This window comes from Oryctolagus cuniculus, chromosome 13, assembly GCF_964237555.1.
Source record: "Oryctolagus cuniculus chromosome 13, mOryCun1.1, whole genome shotgun sequence".
NCBI lineage: Eukaryota > Metazoa > Chordata > Mammalia > Lagomorpha > Leporidae > Oryctolagus > Oryctolagus cuniculus.
This window is the reverse complement of record NC_091444.1, coordinates 44,418,475-44,439,833: the sequence shown is the minus strand read 5'-3', so window position 1 is coordinate 44,439,833 and position 21,359 is coordinate 44,418,475. Positions and strand designations below refer to the sequence as shown.

General features: G+C 45.1%; 1 protein-coding gene across 12 annotated transcripts in view; it reads right to left on the bottom strand.

The window, feature by feature from the left end:
• The window catches only part of CACNB2 (calcium voltage-gated channel auxiliary subunit beta 2), a 510,382-nt gene that overhangs the window by 257,531 nt on the left and 231,492 nt on the right, over positions 1–21,359 (bottom strand). Inside the window, exon 1 of one of the 12 annotated variants that reach the window (XM_070054892.1) lies at positions 16,247–17,185. Coding sequence is in view for 1 of the 2 variants with exons in the window: in XM_051820347.2 (XP_051676307.1) it covers positions 4,621–4,668 (48 nt within the window). In the remaining variant the exon portion in view is untranslated. 12 annotated transcript variants of the gene reach the window in all.

Below are 21,359 nucleotides of genomic sequence, written 5' to 3'. Positions count from 1 at the left end.
ACACAATCAATAACACATAGCTTCAACTCCAGGTTAAGTCTGATTCCACATTCTAGTTCTCTCCCTAAACATATCACTGCCTTTGGTCATTTTATTATGCTAATCACCAGCTGCTTTTCCCTTTCTCACTTCTTTTTGAACAAAAATGCTCAAAAGGTAGATAACAGAAACAAGAATTCTGGAGAAAAAAAAAGGTGGCGGCAGCCCAGCGCTGTGGCTTAGCAGGTAAAGGCACTACAGTGCCCGCATCCCACATGGGCCCCAGTTTGAGTCCAGGCTGCTTCATTTCCCATGCAGCTCCCTGCTAATGTACCCGGGATAACAGTGGAGGATGGCCCAAGTCCTTGGGCCCCAAACCCACGTGGGAGACCCAGATGAAGCTCCCAGCTTCTGGCTTCAGCCTGGCCCATCCCTAGCCAATGCAGCATTTGGAGGAATAAACCAGCAAATGGAAGACTTTCTCACACACACACACACACACACACACACACACTCTCACTCACTCACTCACTCAGCTTTTCAAGTAAATAAGTAAATCATTTTTAGAAGAAGAGGAGGAGGAGGAGAAGGGGGCGAGGAAGAGGAGAAAGAAGAAAAAGAGACCTAACAGGTACTTTGCATCCGAAAGGTCGAAAAATATAGGAAAACTTGCTTGGCTTTACTGTCACCAGAGAAATACAAAGCGAAGCTATAATGGGATGCTTCTGTTTACTGGCCTGCCTGGCTAAAATGTAAACACCAAATGTAAATGAGGCACTGTGCGTGGGAGTTCAAATGGATTACATGCTTCAGAAAGTTTTTACCAGTCTCTGTTTAACCTGAATTAATGTATACCTTGGGACTTGGCAGTTCAGTTCCTAGATATATCTTCAACATAAACATTCACAATAGGGCATGACACAAAGATTTAAGACAGCACTTGATAGCCCTAAACTAGAAGCTGAATGCTCATCAGAATACATAATGACACCATGGCATAATCACATAATGGAATACTATGCAGCCATGAGAATGAGCAAACCACAGTTATAACTACATTTTTAAAAAATATTTATTTGAAAGACAGAGCTACACAGAGGCAGAGGCAGAGAGAAAGAGGGGTCTTCCATTTTCTGGTTCACTCCCCCAGATGGCTGCAATGGCCAAACTGAGCCAATTTAAAGCCAGGAGCCAGAAGCCTCTTCCAGGTCTCTCACGTAGGTGCAGGAGTCCAAGGACTTGGGCCATCTTCCACTGCTTTCCCAGGCACATTAGCAGGGAGCGGGATCGGAAGTGGAGCAGACAAGACTTGAACCAGTACTATATGGGATGCCAGCACCAAAGGTGACAGCTTTACCTGCCATGCCACAGTGATGGCCCCATAATTACTTTTTTTTTGACAGGCAGAGTGGACAGTGAGAGATAGAGACAGAGAGAAAGGTCTTCCTTTGCCGTTGGTTCACCCCTCAATGGCCGCTGCAACCAGCGCACCATGCTGATCCGAAGCCAGGAGCCAGGTGCTTCTTCCTGGTCTCCCATGCGGGTGCAGGCGCCCAAGCACTTGGGCCATCCTCCACTGCACTCCCAGGCCACAGCAGAGAGCTGGACTGGAAGAGGAGCCACCGGGACTAGAACCCGGCGCCCATATGGGATGCCGGTGCTGCAGGCGGAGGATTAACCAAGCGAGCCACACAAGGTCTGACTTCTTGATATGGGTGCTAACACAGGCTTGTTCACTTGGAGAAGATTCCTTGGCTCAACCCCCACCATCTCCACACCCGCTTTTCTGCACGTACAACTGTGACATAATCCACTCGCACAGAAAGTCTCAATCTCTGTTCGCGAAGCATACCAACGTCAATATTTCAGAAGTGGTTTGGAGGAATGCGCACAGAGCTTACCTTGTTTATATATCCTTTTAAGTTGAAAAGTATTTATTCAGCTGACAGATTTTAATGCCATTTAATAAAATAGACATTTTGGGTAAACACAGGAATTAATTCTGAGACATAAAGCTGGGTTCTAAAAGAATGATTGCTAGGCGTAAACAAAATAATGAAGACCAGAACTTCAAAAGAAATGATGTCAAAAGCAGAGGCTTATGCACTGAATCTTATGGAGAAAGACAAGAGCTCCAGCCTACAGCAAGGGCCTGCTGCTCACAGAACAATTTTTGAATGTGAAGGCAACATTAAACAGTGAGGGGAGGAAGGCTAATAAAAGCAACAGCTATGAGAGGTGAGAAGTAAGAATTATGGCATGTGCCTATAACTTTCTTTGAAGCCCACATAACTTTCATATTCTTTCTTAGAGACAATGTTAGAGTAGGAGGAAACCTTCAGAAAGCTGTCATACTTACTAAAAAGAAAAAAGGCTTAAGGATTAGTGTAAGACTTGGATATACATACATATATGTCAACTGATTTACAGATTACATCTAATACATATGTCTTGAATATAACTATATCTACTAGATACCTATGTATGTATATAAATGTTGGACTTTAGTACTGGTATGATCTGATTCATCATTTCCCCAAATTGGCAACAGTTTCAAGAAAGGTCACCAGGACAGTCCACCTGTGACATGACTCAACCACTGGTAGTACATGGCCAGGCGTGGGAAGTGGGGTTAAGCTGCCCTATGCTTTGGTGTCATCCTTGGTATTCTGTGAGCAGCTTGCCCACTGTCATTTATTTTGCAGGCATATTAGTGATCTTATGGACACACACACACACACAGGTGCAATGAGTTTTTTTCCTCCAAGGAAATGAATGTGTTTCAGATTTGACACCCCTATACCTGTGAGTGGGCCTTGTATAAAGAAAACTGCAGATCATAGATTAAAGTGCCAAAGAAGAGAGGTTAAACAGCAGCAGGTCTGTTACAGGTGAGGGTTTCCAAGCGATAAAGGAAAATTGATCTCTAGTGACCAAGATATACGGACTTATCTTAGATTTAAAATATACTGTGTTATATACTTTGCATTTCCTTAACCAAACTACAATTCTTAAAAAAGTTTAAGAATTAGCAGATGAACAAAATCTCCATGTTCTTCAATCAAGACTTCCCAAAACACAGATTATATTATCTCTTTTTCTACCTATAGACATGTTCAGTGTAAGGAAAAGGACAAAAACGTGTTGCCTTGCTTGAGACCTTGTTTCAGAATTCCTACATTCAGTAGGCATATATAACCAGAGATTTCTTCTGATTCCCCATATGAGAATAAACAAACAGAAATATACAGTTCAGTCTTCATTATTCTATAAAAATATGAATTTCTAATTTTAAGTGACCTTTATTCTTAACTAAAGGTTTATTTATGTGGATAATTCCATACTCTAAAAAGTTTATAGCAATTATTCCCAAATCTTATTAAAAAGCAATTCATTTTTCATTGGAAAAACCCCATCTGTCCCTGCAGATGTCATCTTTAAGAGCCTTACCTGGCTCCTCACTACCACACTGACTGCTGTCAACTGTTGCATTCAAAGGGGGAATGGCACCCAATGTATCATGGGTACAGAAAGCTTGAGATTAGAGGGGCTTTTGCTTATTTAATAAAATTGACTATTAACTTTAGGATTTGGTAGAAGGTTAGTTATCCCTCCCCCACGTTCTCACCCCCAAGTTTCCAACTTTGTCTTTCAGATCATATCAGATTTTGACCTTGCTTGTCCTGGAAGACTCACCTATCTCTCTTATGCTGGCTAATTTGCCAAGGTCAAAGGCTTCTTCACATTATACCCTTAAGTACTGATTGGCTTTCTTTGTCATTGTTCTGTTTGTTTTGCAGCCAGAAATCTCAAACCAGTACTAAGCTATTCAGCACTGCAGTTTGGCTAGCCTGCACAAACCTCCGGTTCTCCTCCACATCACTCCCTGAAAATAAAGTGGCTGCACGCACGCGGAGTATGAAAATAAAGCAAGTGCTTCCTCAGAGCTCAGCGGCTAGCATACTGCACAGCATATTTCAATTAGCATCCTATCATTTCAAGGAGCGATACTTCAGTATCTATGTGAGCTTGCCTTATAGAATTTAACATTAAGACAGCCATTTTGCACAAACATAGCAGGTCCATGAAATTAGGGTTATTTCAGTGAAGCAGTCACAAGACGATAAAGCTGTTGTGAATGCTGGCGTTACTGCAACAGCTGTGTCATCCATCGAATGATTATCATCTACTATTTTTCTGAAGCTGTTGAAAACAGGATTCAACATTAGCCTCTGTGGCTATCTTTCATTTGACAAACCCCACGGTATTTCTCCATAGGAAAGATTTTTCCCAATGCCATAATTAAAACATGCAATCAGGGCTACTCCAGGCAAAGGAGGCTATCAACTGGTTTGACCTGATCCAGATCTGAGACAACAGACTTCCCCCTTCAATCCCCCCTGCAAGTTATTTCCAGCCTTATCAAAGTAACAGGGCACACAAGATAGAGAAAAACATCTCCACAGACATCTCCGGAGCTCCCAGACCTCAGGTGCCTGGAAAACATGTGGTAGCAATGACTGCCTGTCTGGTTGGTTCAGCACAGGGATTAAAAAGCATCTGATAGAGGCGACATGCATCAGGCAGACACGAACAGGATTTTCAGCTCCCGGTCGCCAATGTATAGCAACAGAAACTTACATAGGACACCCGTACTCGCCGGCGATGTACCAGCCCGCAGCACTGCATGAAGAGGGGGCAGAAGGCAGTCAGCGCGTGGCCTCACCGAGCTGCACTGTGCCTCGTCTTCTCGTCACGGCCACTGTCCATTTCTTCCCACCTTCCACTCCCAGGTACGAGGCATGGGCAAATCAACACTTAGCTTCTGCCTCCTAGGTAGTTTCTACCCACACCACCATTCCTGTGGGCATGCCAAAACTTTGGTCCCCCCTGTGGGTCTTTGTTTCCAGGTAATTTGAGCTCCTCTTCTTCAGGGGGGTTGCCTCTTGGCAAGAATCTACTGAAAGCAGCATTTATTCTCCTGAAGTAACTACTGCTAACACCCAGTGAGGACTGTCCAATTCGTCAGGATTCCTTGGCAACGTTTTTACAGGAGCCATTCTCAACCAGGGAGATTGTCAAACATCAGACAGTCTTGCATTTCGCCTACTCCTGCTGCTGTTTATGTGACTGCTTCCCGTGAACGCCGCTGCTCCCGCTGCTGCTCGGCTCTGCCTGCCTCCCTTGCAAGGCACAGACTGGCAACAGCATCCAGGATTCAATGATGCCTCTGGAAACCCTTTGGGCAGAGCTGATTTGCTGTTTCTCCCTCCTCCCCTTCCCCTGAAAAACTGCGGAGTCTAGACTTGAATCCACTGTGGATTCCTAGGACCACAGAAGCACCGTCCAGACTGTCAGAGGCTTTGTCCTGCAGCACGCGTTTCACAGGGACTACAGGAGGCATCCCTGGAGTGGCCTCGGGACCTGACTCAGCCACCACTGCGGCTGCGGGGTTTCTTGTGCTCACTGCCAAATATTCATTTTCTACATTAAAGCAGGCTACATAAACATAACCCTGGCAGGCACACCAAGCAGACATAATTAATTAATAAGAGACCGTATCACCTATGATTTAGACACAAGAAACTAAATAAGGCTACCTTTCAAGCCAGAGCTGCCAAGTTAATACTCCCTGTGAGCTATGACGTACAGCCTTCCCTAAAGACACAGTTTTCAGAGACTGAGCTGGTCCTGACACTCTCGCTAAACAGCCTTGTGCATGTCACACCCAAGAGAGAGAAATGATGAACGCACTTGGGGATTCAGCTATTCATTTGTATGATATCAACCATTCGAATAAGCAATGATTCAGTGAGCCACAGTTATTGATCCTAATCCACTCCAGGCACACCCAAGCCACTCTCTAGATTGTTGCCACTGAAGGAGGCACATTAATTATTTCATATTACGGATCAGAACCATCATTATGCTCTTCAGGCCCATGGAAAATGGAAATCTATTCATTCTCAACACTTCACCAATGTTTTCTTAAAACCTATAATTCAACAGAACAATGTAATTATAATAATAGTAATTATTATTAACCTAAGAGTCCATTAGGACAGAAAACAATTCTTGTGTTAGCACAGTCTTCTCATTTAACCAATAAGTAACAGGCAGAACTTGTTTATATGTTTTGTCTATCATTAAAATAAGCAACAGCGTGACCGGTGCCGTGGCTCACTAGGCTAATCCTCTGCCTGTGGTGCCGGCACACTGGGTCCTAGTCCCGGTCGGGGAGCCAGATTCTGTCCCGGTTGCCCCTCTTCCAGTCCAGCTCTCTGCTGTGGCCCAGAAGTGCAGTGGAGGATGGCCCAAGTACTTGGGCCCTGCACCCCATGGGAAACCAGGGGAAGCAACTGGCTCCTGGCTTCGGATCAGTACGGTGTGCTGGCCACAGCGTGGTGGCTGCAGCAGCCATTGGAGGGTGAACCAACGGTAAAGGAAGACCTTTCCCTCTGTCTCTCTCTCACTGTCCACTCTGCCTGTCAAAAAATAATAATAATAAGCAACAGCGTAAGACCTCATAATTTATGAGATTCAAAGTCTATGAAAATTCTATGTCTTCATCATATGCTAATTAATCCTCTATATACCTGAAAGACTAAAAGGAAATAGACTACAAATTGACAGAAAGATATTTTTATGATTAAATTAGAAACCCAGAGTAAAAGGGAATTTCTGGATTATGCTACAGGTTGGATTCTGAAGTGAGTTTAGAAAAAACTCAACATTTTCTGGACCATACAAGATATATTTCTATTAGGTAGAATTTCAATTTGACTTTTTAAAGAGACCTTGGTGAGGAATATAAGTAATATAACAGAACATATAATTCAAATTCAAATTTTAAGGCCCCTTCCTCACCTCAATCACTACACATTTAACAGAGTAACTGAAGAGAAATAAAGACTAAAAATAAAGTTAGAACAGGATGAAAACACTGGGGAAATGATCTCTTCTATGATGCTGAATTTGAGTTGCAATTCACCTTTTTATTGGCTATGATATTTTTATACATAATGAGAGAGATTTCCCTGTTCATCAGAGATTCCACCCACCCATTCAAGAATCCATGAAAGAATGCCAAGCAGTAGCTAATTTGATTTGGCAAACATCTACAGAGCACCTTCCATTTGCTCATCACTGTGCTAAGGTGCTAGGGAAATGAACTGAGTACAGTTCAGTCATGTATGAGTCTAGGCACTTATAACAGAGGCAAGATGACACTGTGTTTATGTGCAAATGGGAATACCAGGAAACATCTCCCAACTATCCCTGGAAGGACACTACAGGTTTCACAGAAATAGGGGCACTTGGGCTGGCCTTTCCAGGATGAGTAAAATTGCATTCAGTGGAAAATGGGGGAAGAGAGAGCCCTAGGCAATGGGGCAGTGAATGCAAAGGCACAGAGGTTCGCACAAAAAATAATTATTTAGAATGTACAAGAAGAATGTACACAGATGAAATATTCATGCTTCTATTCAGACACCCAGGATACACACAAAGACTCTGAACTCAGCTGAGTTCTTCCCCAAAGCCAGCCCTACTTCATCTCTGCATCCCTAGCACTTAGCATAGTAACTGACATATAGAAAAACAACAGGGGCTGGCACTACGGCGTAGTGGGTAAAGCTGCTGCCTGCAGTGCCGGCATCCCATACGGGTGCTGGTTCGAGACCCGGCTGCTCCACTTCTGATCCAGCTCTCTGCTACGGCCTGGGAAAGCAGTAGAAGATGGTCCAGGTCCTTGGGCCCCTGCACCCATGTGGGAGACTTGGAAGAAGCTCCTGGCTTCGGATGGGCTCAGGTCCGGCCGTTGCGGCCAATTGGGGAGTGAACCAATGGATGGAAGACCTCTCTCTCTGCTTCCCTCTCCTTCCCCTCCGCCATGTGTGTAACTGTGACTTTCAAGTAAAATAAATAAATCTTAAAAATAAAAAAACAAAGACTTGCAGTTGTCATCTTGTGACCCACTCTTTACTTTCTCTTTAGTAATAGATATGAATGTATGGCTGTTGCACTGGGACAAATATCCCAGCCTCCCTTGCAAACTGGGTAGCCAGGTTAACTGCGGTCAAGTGACAAAGCTGAAATGTCACATAGCAACACTCACATCATATCCTTGAGTGGGAAAGGAGTGTGCCTGCCCCTTCTGCTTTTCCTAGTTCTGCTTGGCCTGGAAGTACCCCGCTGAGTGCTGCATCAACCACTGTCCACGCAAAGAAAGCTGCACATTCAAGAGAATGAAGCCACAAGATGGGAAACACCGGAGTCCCTGGGACCAGGAGCTGCCCCCCAGTTCCTACCAGGGTACTCACCTCCACTGGGACCACAGCATGAAGGAGAAGGAAACTTCCGTGCTATTAAGTCACGTTTACTTTGACCTCAGTTTTAGAAGCTAACTCTGTATTTTAAAAGCACCTCAAAGTGTTTCTGGAATGAATAATTAATTGACAGACTCCAAAACTGCAGAGGAGGTAGGGGCATGGGAGCGCCAAGAACTGCTCAAGAGTGGAAGGGAAGGGTCAGGAGCCCAGGACACAGTGCTGTGCCCAGACCACCACAGCGACACTCACACCTCACCTGGGAGGACCCACAACACCATTCCAGCTTTTCACTGAGGAAATACCTGTTGCTTCACTAAGAACTTGGAAAAGAAACCCCCCAACTATGTGGTCTAAGAAAACTGGCCAACAGTTCAGGGTGAGTGAGAAATCTGAAGCTTTTGAGCTTCTGTACTTATCCGCAGTAAATGTCTATCTAATCTACTAAAGTCAAATCAAATAAAGTCAATAAAACTAACTGCTGGGATCATGTAGCTAAATTGCAAACCTAATGAATTGTTAAATTAGCTATTTTGTATAACAAAAAGATGAGATATATTAAGAGTAAAATGTCAAAAAGTGACAAGGAGAAGTAAATATTAAGGGCAAGCAATTAAAACACTACAGATAAATATATGTGACACCAATGACAGATACTTTTTAAAAAAATCTAAAATTTATTCCTGGATAAGTTTTTATGAAGTGGGAGAATTAAGGTTTCTTTACTGTTCACTTTCTACGTCACTATTAGCGAGGAAGGTTAAAGTTCACAGCAAATGCTCAACATTGGATAGGAGCCAGCACTGTGGTGTAGCAGGTAAAGCTACCACCTGCAACACTGACATCCCAGAGAGTGCTGGTTCATGTCTCAGCTGCTCCTCTTCAGATCCAGCTCCCTGCTAATAGTCTGGGAAAAGCAGTGGATGATGGCCCAAGTGCTTGGACCCTTGTCATCCATATGGGAGATCCAGATGAAGCTCTTGGCTCCTGGCTTCTGCCTGGCCCAGCCCTGTCCATTGTGGCCATTTGCAGAGTGAACCATCAGATGGAAGATTAATCTCTGTGTGTGTGTCCGTCTGTCTCACCCAGTCTCTCCATAACTCTGCCTTTCAAATAAATACATACTTTTAAAAAAAACTGGATGAAGTGCTTCCTCAGTGAAGGAAACTCTGAAAATGAGGGCTAAAGCCAGGTATCCAAAGCCTTGTGTGCTGGAACTGGAGGTTACTAGCCAGAGCTGATGCCTCCCATGTGCCAAGGGCTCTCCTTGTGGCTGTGGCTTCAGGAAAGAGGTGTCTCTCCTCAGAGACACGCAGCACATAGACCCACGGTGCTCCACCTGCCTAGTATGCTGCTGAGCCGCAACCATTCAGAGCCTGGCATTCTTAAATGCACCAAAACCATCTTCACTATTCTCAATATAAGTGAAAAATGGACCAGTATTCATCCACGCAGTCAACAGTCCCTGTCAATTGATTTTCACCGTGCACGTCTCTGTTGGACACCAGCAATAAAAAGGGTAAATAAAATAACCAACATCCTTGATTACAGAGGGCTGGAAAATCCAGGGAGCAAGAGAATTTGAATCCAAGGATCACATAAACATGTGATTATAGGCTGGTAAGTTCTCTGAATGGAAGCAGAGATACTATGAAAATGACGAGCACGCATACATCTTCTGGAATGACACGGATCAGAGAACACTTCTCTGGGGAAGCTGAGGCGCCTGGGGGGAGGAGTTAACCAAACACAGGGGAGATGAGGTGGGAAGAGGAGTGCAGCAGCCACTCCCAGCAGAAGGGAAGTTCTTTACAAAGGTCTTAGGGCCAAAGAGAGAGCCAAAGAGAGCAGTGTTTAAAGCAGCTGAAGGACAGAGAGAGAGGAGGTTAGAGGGAGGTGATCAACCAGTCCTGAGGACCCTGTAGGGCATCTTTATCTTTATAGTCAGAGCAGTGGGACTCCATTCAGACAGCCAAGAGGCATGGTAGGGTCGGATGGGTACCATTTGCCCTGTACCCTGGCAGGAGAGCTGGGCTAGATCCCAGTCAGCTGGAGAGGAAGCAGGAGACCAGCTAAGAAGCTGCTGCGTTATCCAAGTAAAAGACAACGTCTTAGCTAAGGAGCTGGAGGCGGAAGGGGAGAGAAGTGGATGAATCTGGGAGATATTTAGGAATTAAAAGAGATAAATGCAAAAAAAAAAAAAAAAAAAAAAAAACAGAAAAATGAAACCCAATGTAAAAGATACACATTCCCAAAGTCCCATTTCTGGATATTTCCAGGCTTTTCTGAAGATCCATCTCCAATAGCAGTGAATGATGGACCTTTCTGCTCATGAATGTTCAAATTTGCTTCTATTCTTGGTCCTAATCTCATTCCTCTCCTCAGGATCCTGAACTAAAACTCTACCTGGCCCCTTGTATCTTCCACTGAACTCTACTTTTTAGTCATCAAAAACCACCACAGTAAGGGAGGTGTTTAGCCAAGTGGTTAAGATGTCCATGCCCTAACTCGGAGTGCCCGGTTTTGATTCCTGGCTCCAGTTCCTGTCGCCAGCTTCCTGCTAATGCAGAACCTGGGAGGGAGCAGGGATGGCTCCAGTAATTGCTGCGACCCATGTGTGAGACGTGGATTGTGTTCTGGCCTCCTGGCTTTGGTCCCAGCCCAGCCCTGGCCAACACCGTTACATGGGGAGTGAACCAGCAGGCAAGTACTCTAACGGTGTCTGTCTCTGTCTCTCTCAAATAAATTTAAAAGTTTTGTAAAAACCCACTATGTTATCCCAGATTCTATAGAACTGATCATCTTTTTTTCTCTAAATTGCCATTTATTTCTCACCACATTGGGTTTGCTTTTTATATACTATGATTTGTTTGATTGAGGACAGATCTACCTACCTACCTACCTGAAAGGTAGAATGACCAGGGAGGGAGCTGACAGACAGACAGCAAGTCACAGATACTGAGAGAGATGTTCCATCCATTGGCTCACTCCCCAGATAGCTGCCATGGCTGAGGCCAGGAGCCTGGAACCCCATCCAGGTCTCCCACATAAGTGGGAAGGGCCCAAGTACTCAGGCCATCCTTCACTGCCCCTCAGCCACATTAGCAGGGAGCTGGATGAGAAGTGGAGAGGTCAGGACTTGAACAGCACTCAGGGAAGCTGACAGTGCAGGCAGTGGCTTACCTGGCTGCACCACCAAGCTGGCCCCTGTTGGTTTGGGTCTTTGGAACAACATTGAAGCATTGCTTCTGAGTAATAAGAGTGCCATCGTTTGTCTGTTCACTACCTCTATACAGAGAGCAGCAGAAGTAAACAACACAACCACATCAATGCCAGCAGGGGAGAAGAAGTCATACTTGTGAAGTTACCAATAACCACACAATGTGTTCACGTCGTCATGGCTAGTTTAAAACGTAGTAGGTGTTGTAGTTAGACATCACACCGTGCATTCGAGACTGCTAAAGCACTATGTAATCCTAATAAACCCTGGTTCCGTTACTGCTGTCACGCTGAAGTAAGTGCAATGCAGCATCAAAACTAGTCAGGTAAAATCAAATACATAACTGTATAGCTCAAAGAACCCTAGAACCCACAGCGACACTTCCCAATAATCCCTTCTTTCCTCCCCCCTCGCTCATTCCCGAAAGGCCCCTGAAAGCCAGCCTCCACTTTCCAGCACAAGGGAAAACATCAGAAGGACCTCTCCCAGGTGCTCAGCTTCCTGGCTTGCTTCTCCACATGCACACACCCCCCCAGTCCCCAACAGGGTTGATTTGCTGAGTTTCTGTAGCTGTTTATTTCCTTTCAATTGATCTCATTTCACTCAAATTCTGAACAAGCAGAGTCGGAAAACAAAACCTCTACTCCCTGTTATTCCACATTTTTAGCCCAATCTTTCTCTACTAGAACTTTAAGCCTGGTACTACGTAGTGGCCAATGCGGGGGACATACTTAGATGCTGATGGAAGGAGAAGCCCTGAGCAGACAAAGGGAAAAGGCCAAGGGCATTCATGTGGTAAAATCTTCCAGGCCCCCCTATTCAACCACTCCATGCGTTCATTGTAACTGTACGGAAATGCAATATGTATATAAGGAAGAGAACACCATTCCCTGAGTGCAAAAAGGCAAGGCACATTATTCATAATGTCACATTTCCTGAACCAATCTATGATGGCACCAGGATAAAGTGTTTCCCAGCAGCTATTTTGATTTTTCTCTTTGTTTGGAAACACTAAGAAGGAGAAACATGTATTTTCTCTGAATTTGCCTTGAAACAGTCCCGACAGATTGTGGAATTCTATGACATATCTGTACCTATTTCTACCTATATAAATGATGAGTGGCAAAGATGAAGAATAGTAGTAGATGTACTGATTCCTAAATTCCAGTCGCTATAATATTCTCAGCTCTTCACACAGATCATCCTTTGATTCTCAGGAGCTCCAAGTAAAACTTTTATCTCCACTTTAAATAAAAAAAAATAAAAGAAATCAAGGCACTGTGAAGTGAATTGCGAACGCAATGGCGGAGTCAGGATTTCTACTTAAGAAGTTTGACTCCTGAATCTTTAGCCTTTAAACACCGTCCTGTCTCCTCTACAACAGATAAAAAGTATCGTGATAAGCTGTCCTGGAGGAGCACATGATGGCTTAGTTAACCAACCAACCATACAACAGATGTTTTCCACCCTGAGCCTTAGTCACTATCTCGCTTTCAGAAGTTCACCTTCTAGAAGTTTCCCCCCAAATCATCCTGTCTTTCTACAAAACATTCCTACCTCTGGATTATTTTCCTTTTCCATTGTTGCTACATCTGAAATTCCACCTACTGGAAAATTCACATCACAAATATCTTCTTAAAAAACCTAGGGTCCTGGGCTGTGGCGCAGCCGGTGAAGCCGCCGCCTGCAGGGCTGGCATCCCATATGGGCACCAGTTCAGGTCCTGGCTGCTCCACTTCTGATCCAGCTCTCTGCTATGGCCTGGGGAAGCAGCAGAAGATGGCCCAAGTGCTTGGGCCCCTGCACCCGCATGGGAGACCTGGAGGAGGCTCCAGACTCCTGGCTTTGGATCAGTGCAGCTCCAGCCGACGCTGCCATTTGGTGAGTGAACCAGCAGATGGAAGATCTAACTCTCTCTCTCTCTCTCTGCCTCTCTATAGCTCTACCTTTAAAGTAAATAATAAACCTTTAAAAAAATTAAGCATCCTTCAAATACAGATGCTATAATAAATTATTTAAAACATTATTTTATCTACTTATAGCTCTTAATCCATTTCCCATTTAGTTTCAAAAATAATTTAATTTGTAAGAATAAATTTAAAAATAATATTTAGTAGCATGAAATAAAAAGGAATTAAAAAGAAGGGAGTCATGAATTTGGGGACCAAAAACTAGAGGCGGAAATGAGGCTTGAAATATATCCCATACAAATCAATACATTTCTTAAAAATGAGCCATATACTTGGCTCTAAGCTTTCTAGCAGCCAACTCAAAAAGGGAAACTCGGTCAGTTATATAATTTACTGGCCCTAAGCTTAAAATAAACCAAACGCTCAGAAGCGGGAAGACTCCGCCTGGCGGTAACAGCAGACACTGAATTCTCCTGGAGGCCCAGACAACGGAGCACTGTGTAAAGGCCCAAGCAGCTCTCCTGACGACATCCTGACAGTAAATGCACTGGCCTGCGTAAGCTCGAGACTGACCTTCAGTGGGAGGTCCTGGTCTCCCAGCACAGCAACAGGCAGCAAGGCACCATGCGGCTGGAGGGGAGAGCAGCATGCTCAAGACTGTGGATGCCTTACAGATTTGGCTTAACTCAAGCAAAGTAATAACAACAAAAAACTAACAGTTGAGCTCATGCTCACTGATGCAGGTACTCAGCGAGCGTTATTCCTTCCACCCTCAGAACAATTAGGAAGACTGTTAGCATCCATCACAGGGTTGAGCACGGCGTGACCTGGCTAAATTGTAGGCAGCAGAATCCAGGCTCCGAATCCAGACCTGTGGAACTCCAAAGCACTTGCCACCAGGCACTAGGCCTCCGGAGTTTCAGAAGTGAATGGAACTGGTGCCCTTTAAACAATCTACTGAGTATTGTGTTTTCAGGGATGGGCTTCTGGTCAACATCAGATGGCAATGACATTAAAACTATTCAACACAGACCTACAGGATTCACCCACAGTCAAGCCGGAAGTGCGGTCAAAGATGAGGACACTCACAGGAAGGGCCAGCCCACCTCAGCTTGCAGACAGAATTCAGGCAAACGGCTTTTCTTCCGAACACCTTTCCACCTAAACACCACTGCCAATTTTCAGCAAATGGCAAGGAAAGGAAGTCAGTGGCTTCCGTTCATGGGCACTCTGGGAATAAGAACAGATCTGGGGGGGAGTTGGAGCCGAAGCCTATCTGGGAATGGATACTTGGGGGAGGACTTGAGACAGGAGAGATGGGAAAATGAAGTGAAACGAGGATGAATTTTGTCAAGCTCAAAAACTATTTGCCTGGTCTTGGTTCCACACGAGGCTCCTCTGGGTATCTTAAATCTTTAATCTGTCCAAAGGTAAACAAGACTTTCTTCCATAGTTACTGCTTTCTGCAGTGCTCTCCACATTGGGAATGAACAGCTTCAAAAAAGATAAAACCGAGGGCAGGCAAACCGACTCGCGGAACTAGTAAGCAAATTTGCGTTAAAGCACTCCAACAGTGACCTGTCTTTGCTGCATGGCAATGAACTGGCTAACTGTCACACATGTGTAAGAATGTTTCTTGGGGTAAGCATTCAGCACAGTAAATAAGGCCCACATTCCTCATGGGAATACCCAAGTTCCAGTCCTGGTTTTGCTCCCAATTCCTATTTACTGGCTAATACAGACCCTGGGGGCAGCAGGTGAGGGTCACATGGGAGACCAGGTCTGGCCCAGCCCAGGCCATTGTGGGCATTTGGGGAGTGAATCAGCAGACAGAAGACCAACACTCTTACTCGCCTCTCACTGTCTTTCAGCCTTTCACATAAATAAAAATAAGTGAAGGGGAGCCATGCTCCCAATTTAAAAAAAAAAGACCATTTTTTGAGGACTAGACATGAACAGGAGTTTAATAAAAAGGGACAAGAAAGTCAACTTACACAAGCACATATTCAGAAGAAACTGAATTATATTAAAATTGCTAAACTTACTATACCACACGTTCAAATCACTTAGTAAATACTCTCAAGGAAAGCAGATTATAATAGTGACATTAATCTCACCTAAGTTCACTGTGTGTCTTATAGTGTTAATGCTCATCTTATCCTCAAAGGAAGATCATAAATTGTTCTTTTCTACCGACATGAAACTGAACATTTTCAGATTAACTACTTTAGAACATGAAAACAATCCCTTTAGAAAAAATAAATGCCAAAAAGAAGATACTGAATAGTGCTTATATTTTTTAAAGGCAGGAAATACTTGTCAATGAGAATTTAAGGAAAAAAAACCCACAAACTGACCTGTCAAATCACAGGAACAATTATGTCCACTAAAATAAGTAGTAAGGGCCAGTGTTGTGGTGTATTGGGTAACACTGCCACTTGCCATGCAGGCATCCCATATGGGCACCAGTTTGTGTCCAGGCTGCTCCACTTCTGATACAGCTCCGTGCTTCATAGACTGGGAAAAGCACTGGGAGACAGCCCGCTCCCAGCTCCTGAGGAACCAGACCAGCAACATACACTACTATCTTCAAAATGTCAATACGCAACTTTTCTGTATTTTGTGGAGGATAAAGAATGACAGGGATGGGTGAGTTTCTGTCTTACATAGGTGGTTAGGAAAGGGCTCTGAGAAAGACGAATTTTGAGCACAACAAAGTAAAGGAGTGAAATTGTGACTCCCTGGGGGAAGAAAAACCAAGGCAAATCAAGGAGATGGGAAAGCCCCCGGGGAGAAAAGCAGGAAGTCACCTGTGCCCACTGAGTGACCAGCTGCCATGTCACAGGAACTGGACTTCATTCCGATTGTGAGGGAAGGCCACTGGAGGGAGGGCTTTGTGACGGACACTTTAGTTGCCATCTCAGAAGTGACATTCCATCTGCGTGTGCAAACTTCAAGGAACTACAAGGAAAACGATGGAGTATTTTTGAGAATATTGCAATGCTTCACGTTAGAAGAGTTTGGTCTAAGACATCTGTAGGAGAAAAAACTCAGAAGCAGCAGGATTCTGGATATGTTTTAAAGTCTGAGGTGACAGAAATGACCTACCTATTAATGTTTTTTTGTTGGAAAGAAAGAAGGGAACCAAGAATGAACCAAATTGGGGGTGGGGGAGAAACGATGGGGGCCAAGCAACCACATAACTGGCAGTTTCATCTCCTTGGGAGAGGAACACTTAGGGAGCAGCAGGTTTGGAGGAGACATCAAAGACTGTTTCCAGGGAATAACAACTTTGAGAAGTCCACAGGCTATCCCTGTGGACAGATCAAGTAGGCAATACAGGACTCCAGAGTTCAGAAGAGAAGTTTGAGTGGCAATACAAACTTGGAAGTCAGCATGAAGTTGGTCTTGAAAACCATGAGCTTCAGTGAAATTCCCTTAAAAGGATGGACAGAGGAGCAGACTTTTAGTCTAGTGGTTAAGACAACCACACCTCACATCAGAGTGCCTGCCTGGATTGGATTCCTAGCTTGGGTTCCTGAGTCCAGCTTCCTACCAACACAGACCTCAGGATGCAGCAGTGCTGGCCCAAGTAACTGGGTCCTCGCCGCCCACATGCTGGGGACCTGGACTATGAGCCTGGCTCTTGGTTTCGGACCTGGCCCAGCTTGGGCCACTGTGGGCATTCAGAGAATGAACCAGCAGATGAGAGCTCGCTCACTGCACTCTTTCAGCTGTTTCTCTCTCTCCCAAATGAACAAAAACACATAAATATTAAACATATACATAACATAAAAACAAAGTTAAAACAGGAGAAAAAGGGGAAAGAGCGAGAAAGAGAAGGAAGGGAGAGAAGGAGGGAGAGAGAGAGGGGAGGTTTGGGAACTGAGATGTGGGCACTTCACCCTCTAGAGGTGAGAAGAGGAAGATGATCCAGCAAAGGGGTGACTTAGCAAGGGAAGGAAAACCCAGGAGAGTGCAGTGTGACACAGGGAGAGGAAGCGATCTGCCTGGTCCAGTGCTAATGCGAGGCCGACCAAGATGAAGACTGCGACCTGATCAGATCTATGATGACTGTGATGAGTGAATTAACTGGGGGTACTGAATCAAAAGTGTTACTGAAATGAGTTCAATAAAGAGAAGGAAGCAAACAATCTGATAAAGCAGGCAAAGGCAACTTTTTTTCAAGGAGAATTTCTTTAGCCCACTGGACAAATGAAACCATACCTACATGGAAATAAGCAACTTTTTTTTTTTTTTTTTTTTTTTGACAAGCAGAGTGGACAGTGAGAGAGAGAGACAGAGAGAAAGGTCTTCCTTTTGCAGCTGGTTCACCCTCCAATGGCCGCCGCGGCCGTCACACTGCGGCCGGCGCACTGCGCTGATCCGATGGCAGGAGCCAGGTGCTTACCCTGGTCTCCAAGGCGGGTGCAGGACCCAAGCACTTGGGCCATCCTCCACTGCACTCCCGGGCCACAGCAGAGAGCTGGCCTGGAAGAGGGGCAACCGGGACAGAATCTGGAGCCCCGACTGGGACTAGAACCTAGTGTGCCGGCGCCGCAAGGCGGAGGGTTAGCCTAGTGAGCCGCGTTAGCCTAGTGAGCCGCGGCGCCGGCCAACAATTTCCGTTGAATAGAAAGGAACACAGGAAGAAGAAAACAAAGATGCTTCGAGAGAGAGTAGGTCTAACAACAGGGGCCAAGTCCTTGGTTGGGCCACACCAGATGGAACTCTGCCCACAGAGTGGCTGCCTGCCACACTCCTCATGCTCACCCTGTGTAATAGGAAAGAAGGGAGAGGATTTTGGGTACCAGTGGGTACATTTAATGACAGCAGTAGTAGGAAGGTCTTTTTAAAGAGTTGCTATTTTCCCAGATGAAATTAGGAGAAATATTAACAGCTGGCAATGAGGAAAAAGAATATGGAGATTTGAGGACAAGGAAGATGTGAAACAGACCTCCCCAGCGTGATGGAGGGGACTGAACAGGGACACAGAATTAACAGGCAGTACTGCACACAGGTTGCTGTTTGTAATCTAATAGTTCAGGTAAAACCCTCTCCATGCTGGACTTTTCTTTCTCTACCACATTGACCTGCTGAAGTTCAAGTAAAGTCAGTAACAGTCAGATTTAGTCTGGCTTGGGATTTCCATGGAGTGCAGGGCAGAGGAGAGAAAAGCAGAGCGTGCAGCCCCCATTGTGGTATAGCAGGTAGAACTGCTGCTTGCCGCACCCATATCCCATATCAGGGTTCGCTGGCTACTCTCAATCCAGCTCCCTGTCAATGCGCCTGGGGAAGCAGCAGAAGACAGCCCAAGAACTTGGGCTTCTGTCACCATTTGGGAGACATGGATGGAACTTGTGGCTCCCGTTCTAGCTGCTGCAGGCATCTGGGGAGTGACCCAGTGGATGGAAGATGTTTCTCTGTCATGCCCCGCACCCCCGTTAACCTGCCTTTCAAATAAGCAAAACAAATCTTTAAAAAAATAAAATAAAAGGTCTGCATGGATCATGGAACCTAAACAGAGTAGGGAGGAATGTGAGGACATGGGGGAGGGATGACGGATCTGTGGAAACATGTTGGTTGTGAAGACAGGCAAATTACAGAACAACAGTAGGAAGCATTCTTAGAGGGTAACACAAGATGTGTCAGGCAAGATCTCAGACAATGAGGCCGGCGCTGTGGTGTAGTGGGTAGAGCCGCCGCCTGCAGTGCCAGCATCCCATATGGATGCCGGCTCTAGTTCCAGCTGTTCCACTTCTGATCCAGCTCTCTGCTGTGGCCTGGGAAAGCAGTAGAAGATGGCTCAAGTCCTTGGGACCCTGCACCCATGTGCGAGACCTGGAAAAAGCTCCTGGCTTCAGATCAGCCTAGCTCTGGCCATTGTGGCCAACTGGGGATTGAACTAGCTGATGGAAGACCTCTCTTTCTCTGTCTCTTCTCTCTGTGTTAATTCTTTCAAATAAATAAGCAAATCTTAAAAAAAAAAAAAAAAAAAAAAAAAAAAAAGGTCTCACACAATGTCTTGTAAGATGTCCTCAAAAGCAGCTCATCTTCTAATGCTGCACTAGCTTCGGAGCTACATGGGGGCAAAGCCATGGAAGAGAGTATCTCCTCTCCTCTTTCCCTAACTGACTGAGTTACTTGGGAACACACAAGAGGAGGATGATAAATGCGACAGAGAAAATATGCTCCAATCAGGATCAGAACCTGTGGAGAGTCATCTGATTAAGGATAAACTACCTCAAAAACAGTGTGTCTTCCTAATTATGTTTATGATCAGACCATGGAAGTATTTTCTTATTCTTACAAACCACACAGTTACCAAGGAAAAAATAATGGAATCATGACTTTCCATTTTTTAAAAGACCCAATTCATTTTGTTTGATGCAAACAGTTTGACTCCTTCCTAAAGAACTCTTCATTTGCATTCTAATGTGGACTCCCTGGCTCTGGAGCAGTGGGGGTTTTTCTACTGAATTTCCAGGCTGAAGTGCAAATTTATTACTTTGACCTCTCTAGTGTGGTGGATGCTATGGTCTGAATGTTTGTGTCCTCCCCTCCCCCAAATTCCTATGTTGAAAGCTGTTCGCCAACGTGATGGTACTAGAAGGAAGAGCCTTTGTGAGTGGTGGGGTTCTGAGGGCGGAGCACTCATGAACAAGGTCTGTGCCCTCATAAAAGAGGTCCCAGAGAGGCCTCCCACTCTGAGGAAACTGCAAGAAGTTGCTTCCATAAGCCAGGAAACAGAACCTCACCAGCACCAAATCTTCCTTGAACTTGGAAGAGGCTGGAACGTCCCAGCCTCTGAAACTGGAAGAAATCAATGTCTGTTGTTCATAAGGCACCCAGTTTGTGAGATCTGGTCATACCAGCCCTAATGGACTAAAACACTGGATTCATTTTAGAAACCAATGTGCCTGAAAGCTCAGTGTGACTTTTGTAAAGGGATGAAGGACAGGAAGTAGTAACTGGAATATTTGGCATCCCTGATAATCACCCTGTATCAACATTTCATGTCCCAAATACTGAGCAACTCTAAGGGAAAGCAAGGCATTTGCTTCTTATTCCCCTGATTCTATTTTATTTAAAGTGAGGGAAAGAAGCTAAAATATGACACGCTTAGATTTTCCTTCACTGGGAGTTGATATTATTCGGAAAACAGGATATAGGCCGTTTCAGGGATTTGGAAGCTGATCAAGGAAAATAAGACCACCAGGTGGCAGTAGCACACATGGTTTTAGGGGATCAGGGATCATTCTGCTAAATTTGGGGTGAGGAGGAGAGGGAGGTAGGGAGACTCACTGTAGGATTCTGTCCCGGGTTGTGGCACACAGAGGTTGCTGTTCAGAAGGGGAAGAGGAAAGAACTCCTCAGAAGATGGAAGAAGGGTCCCACGGGTCCAGCTGAGATCGCTCAGCAGCAGATTTGGGAATCTCTGGGAGAAAGAGCCTCAAAGGCCCCCGTGTGTTAGTGCCTTACTAGTGGTCAGCAAAGGGGTGTGCCAAGCAGGCTGCCAGTGTCTGGATGCTTTTCCCTTTTGGGGAAAAGGTTCACATGTTGGGTGCTTAGTCCCCAGGGTGGCAGTGTTGGGAGCTGGTGGAAACTGATAAGAGGCAGTGCCTAATAGGAGGTCCTTAGGCTATTGGGGACACTGCCTCAGAAGAGATTTCTCATGTCCTGGGGTGAGTTCTTGCAAAAAAGTGTAGCTAAAGAAGCCTGAGCCCGATTCCTGAGTCTCTCTCTGGCTTGCTGGTCTGAGATGTGCTATCCCTCCCTTGAGCTCATGTTCCCACCACTGCCAAGACCATGAGGTGACCAAGGAGGGGCCCTCACAAGAGCCTGTGCCCTGCTGTTTGGACTTCCAGCCTCCAAAACTGTGAGTTAAATAAACCTCTTCTCATTATAAAGTTATCCTGCCTC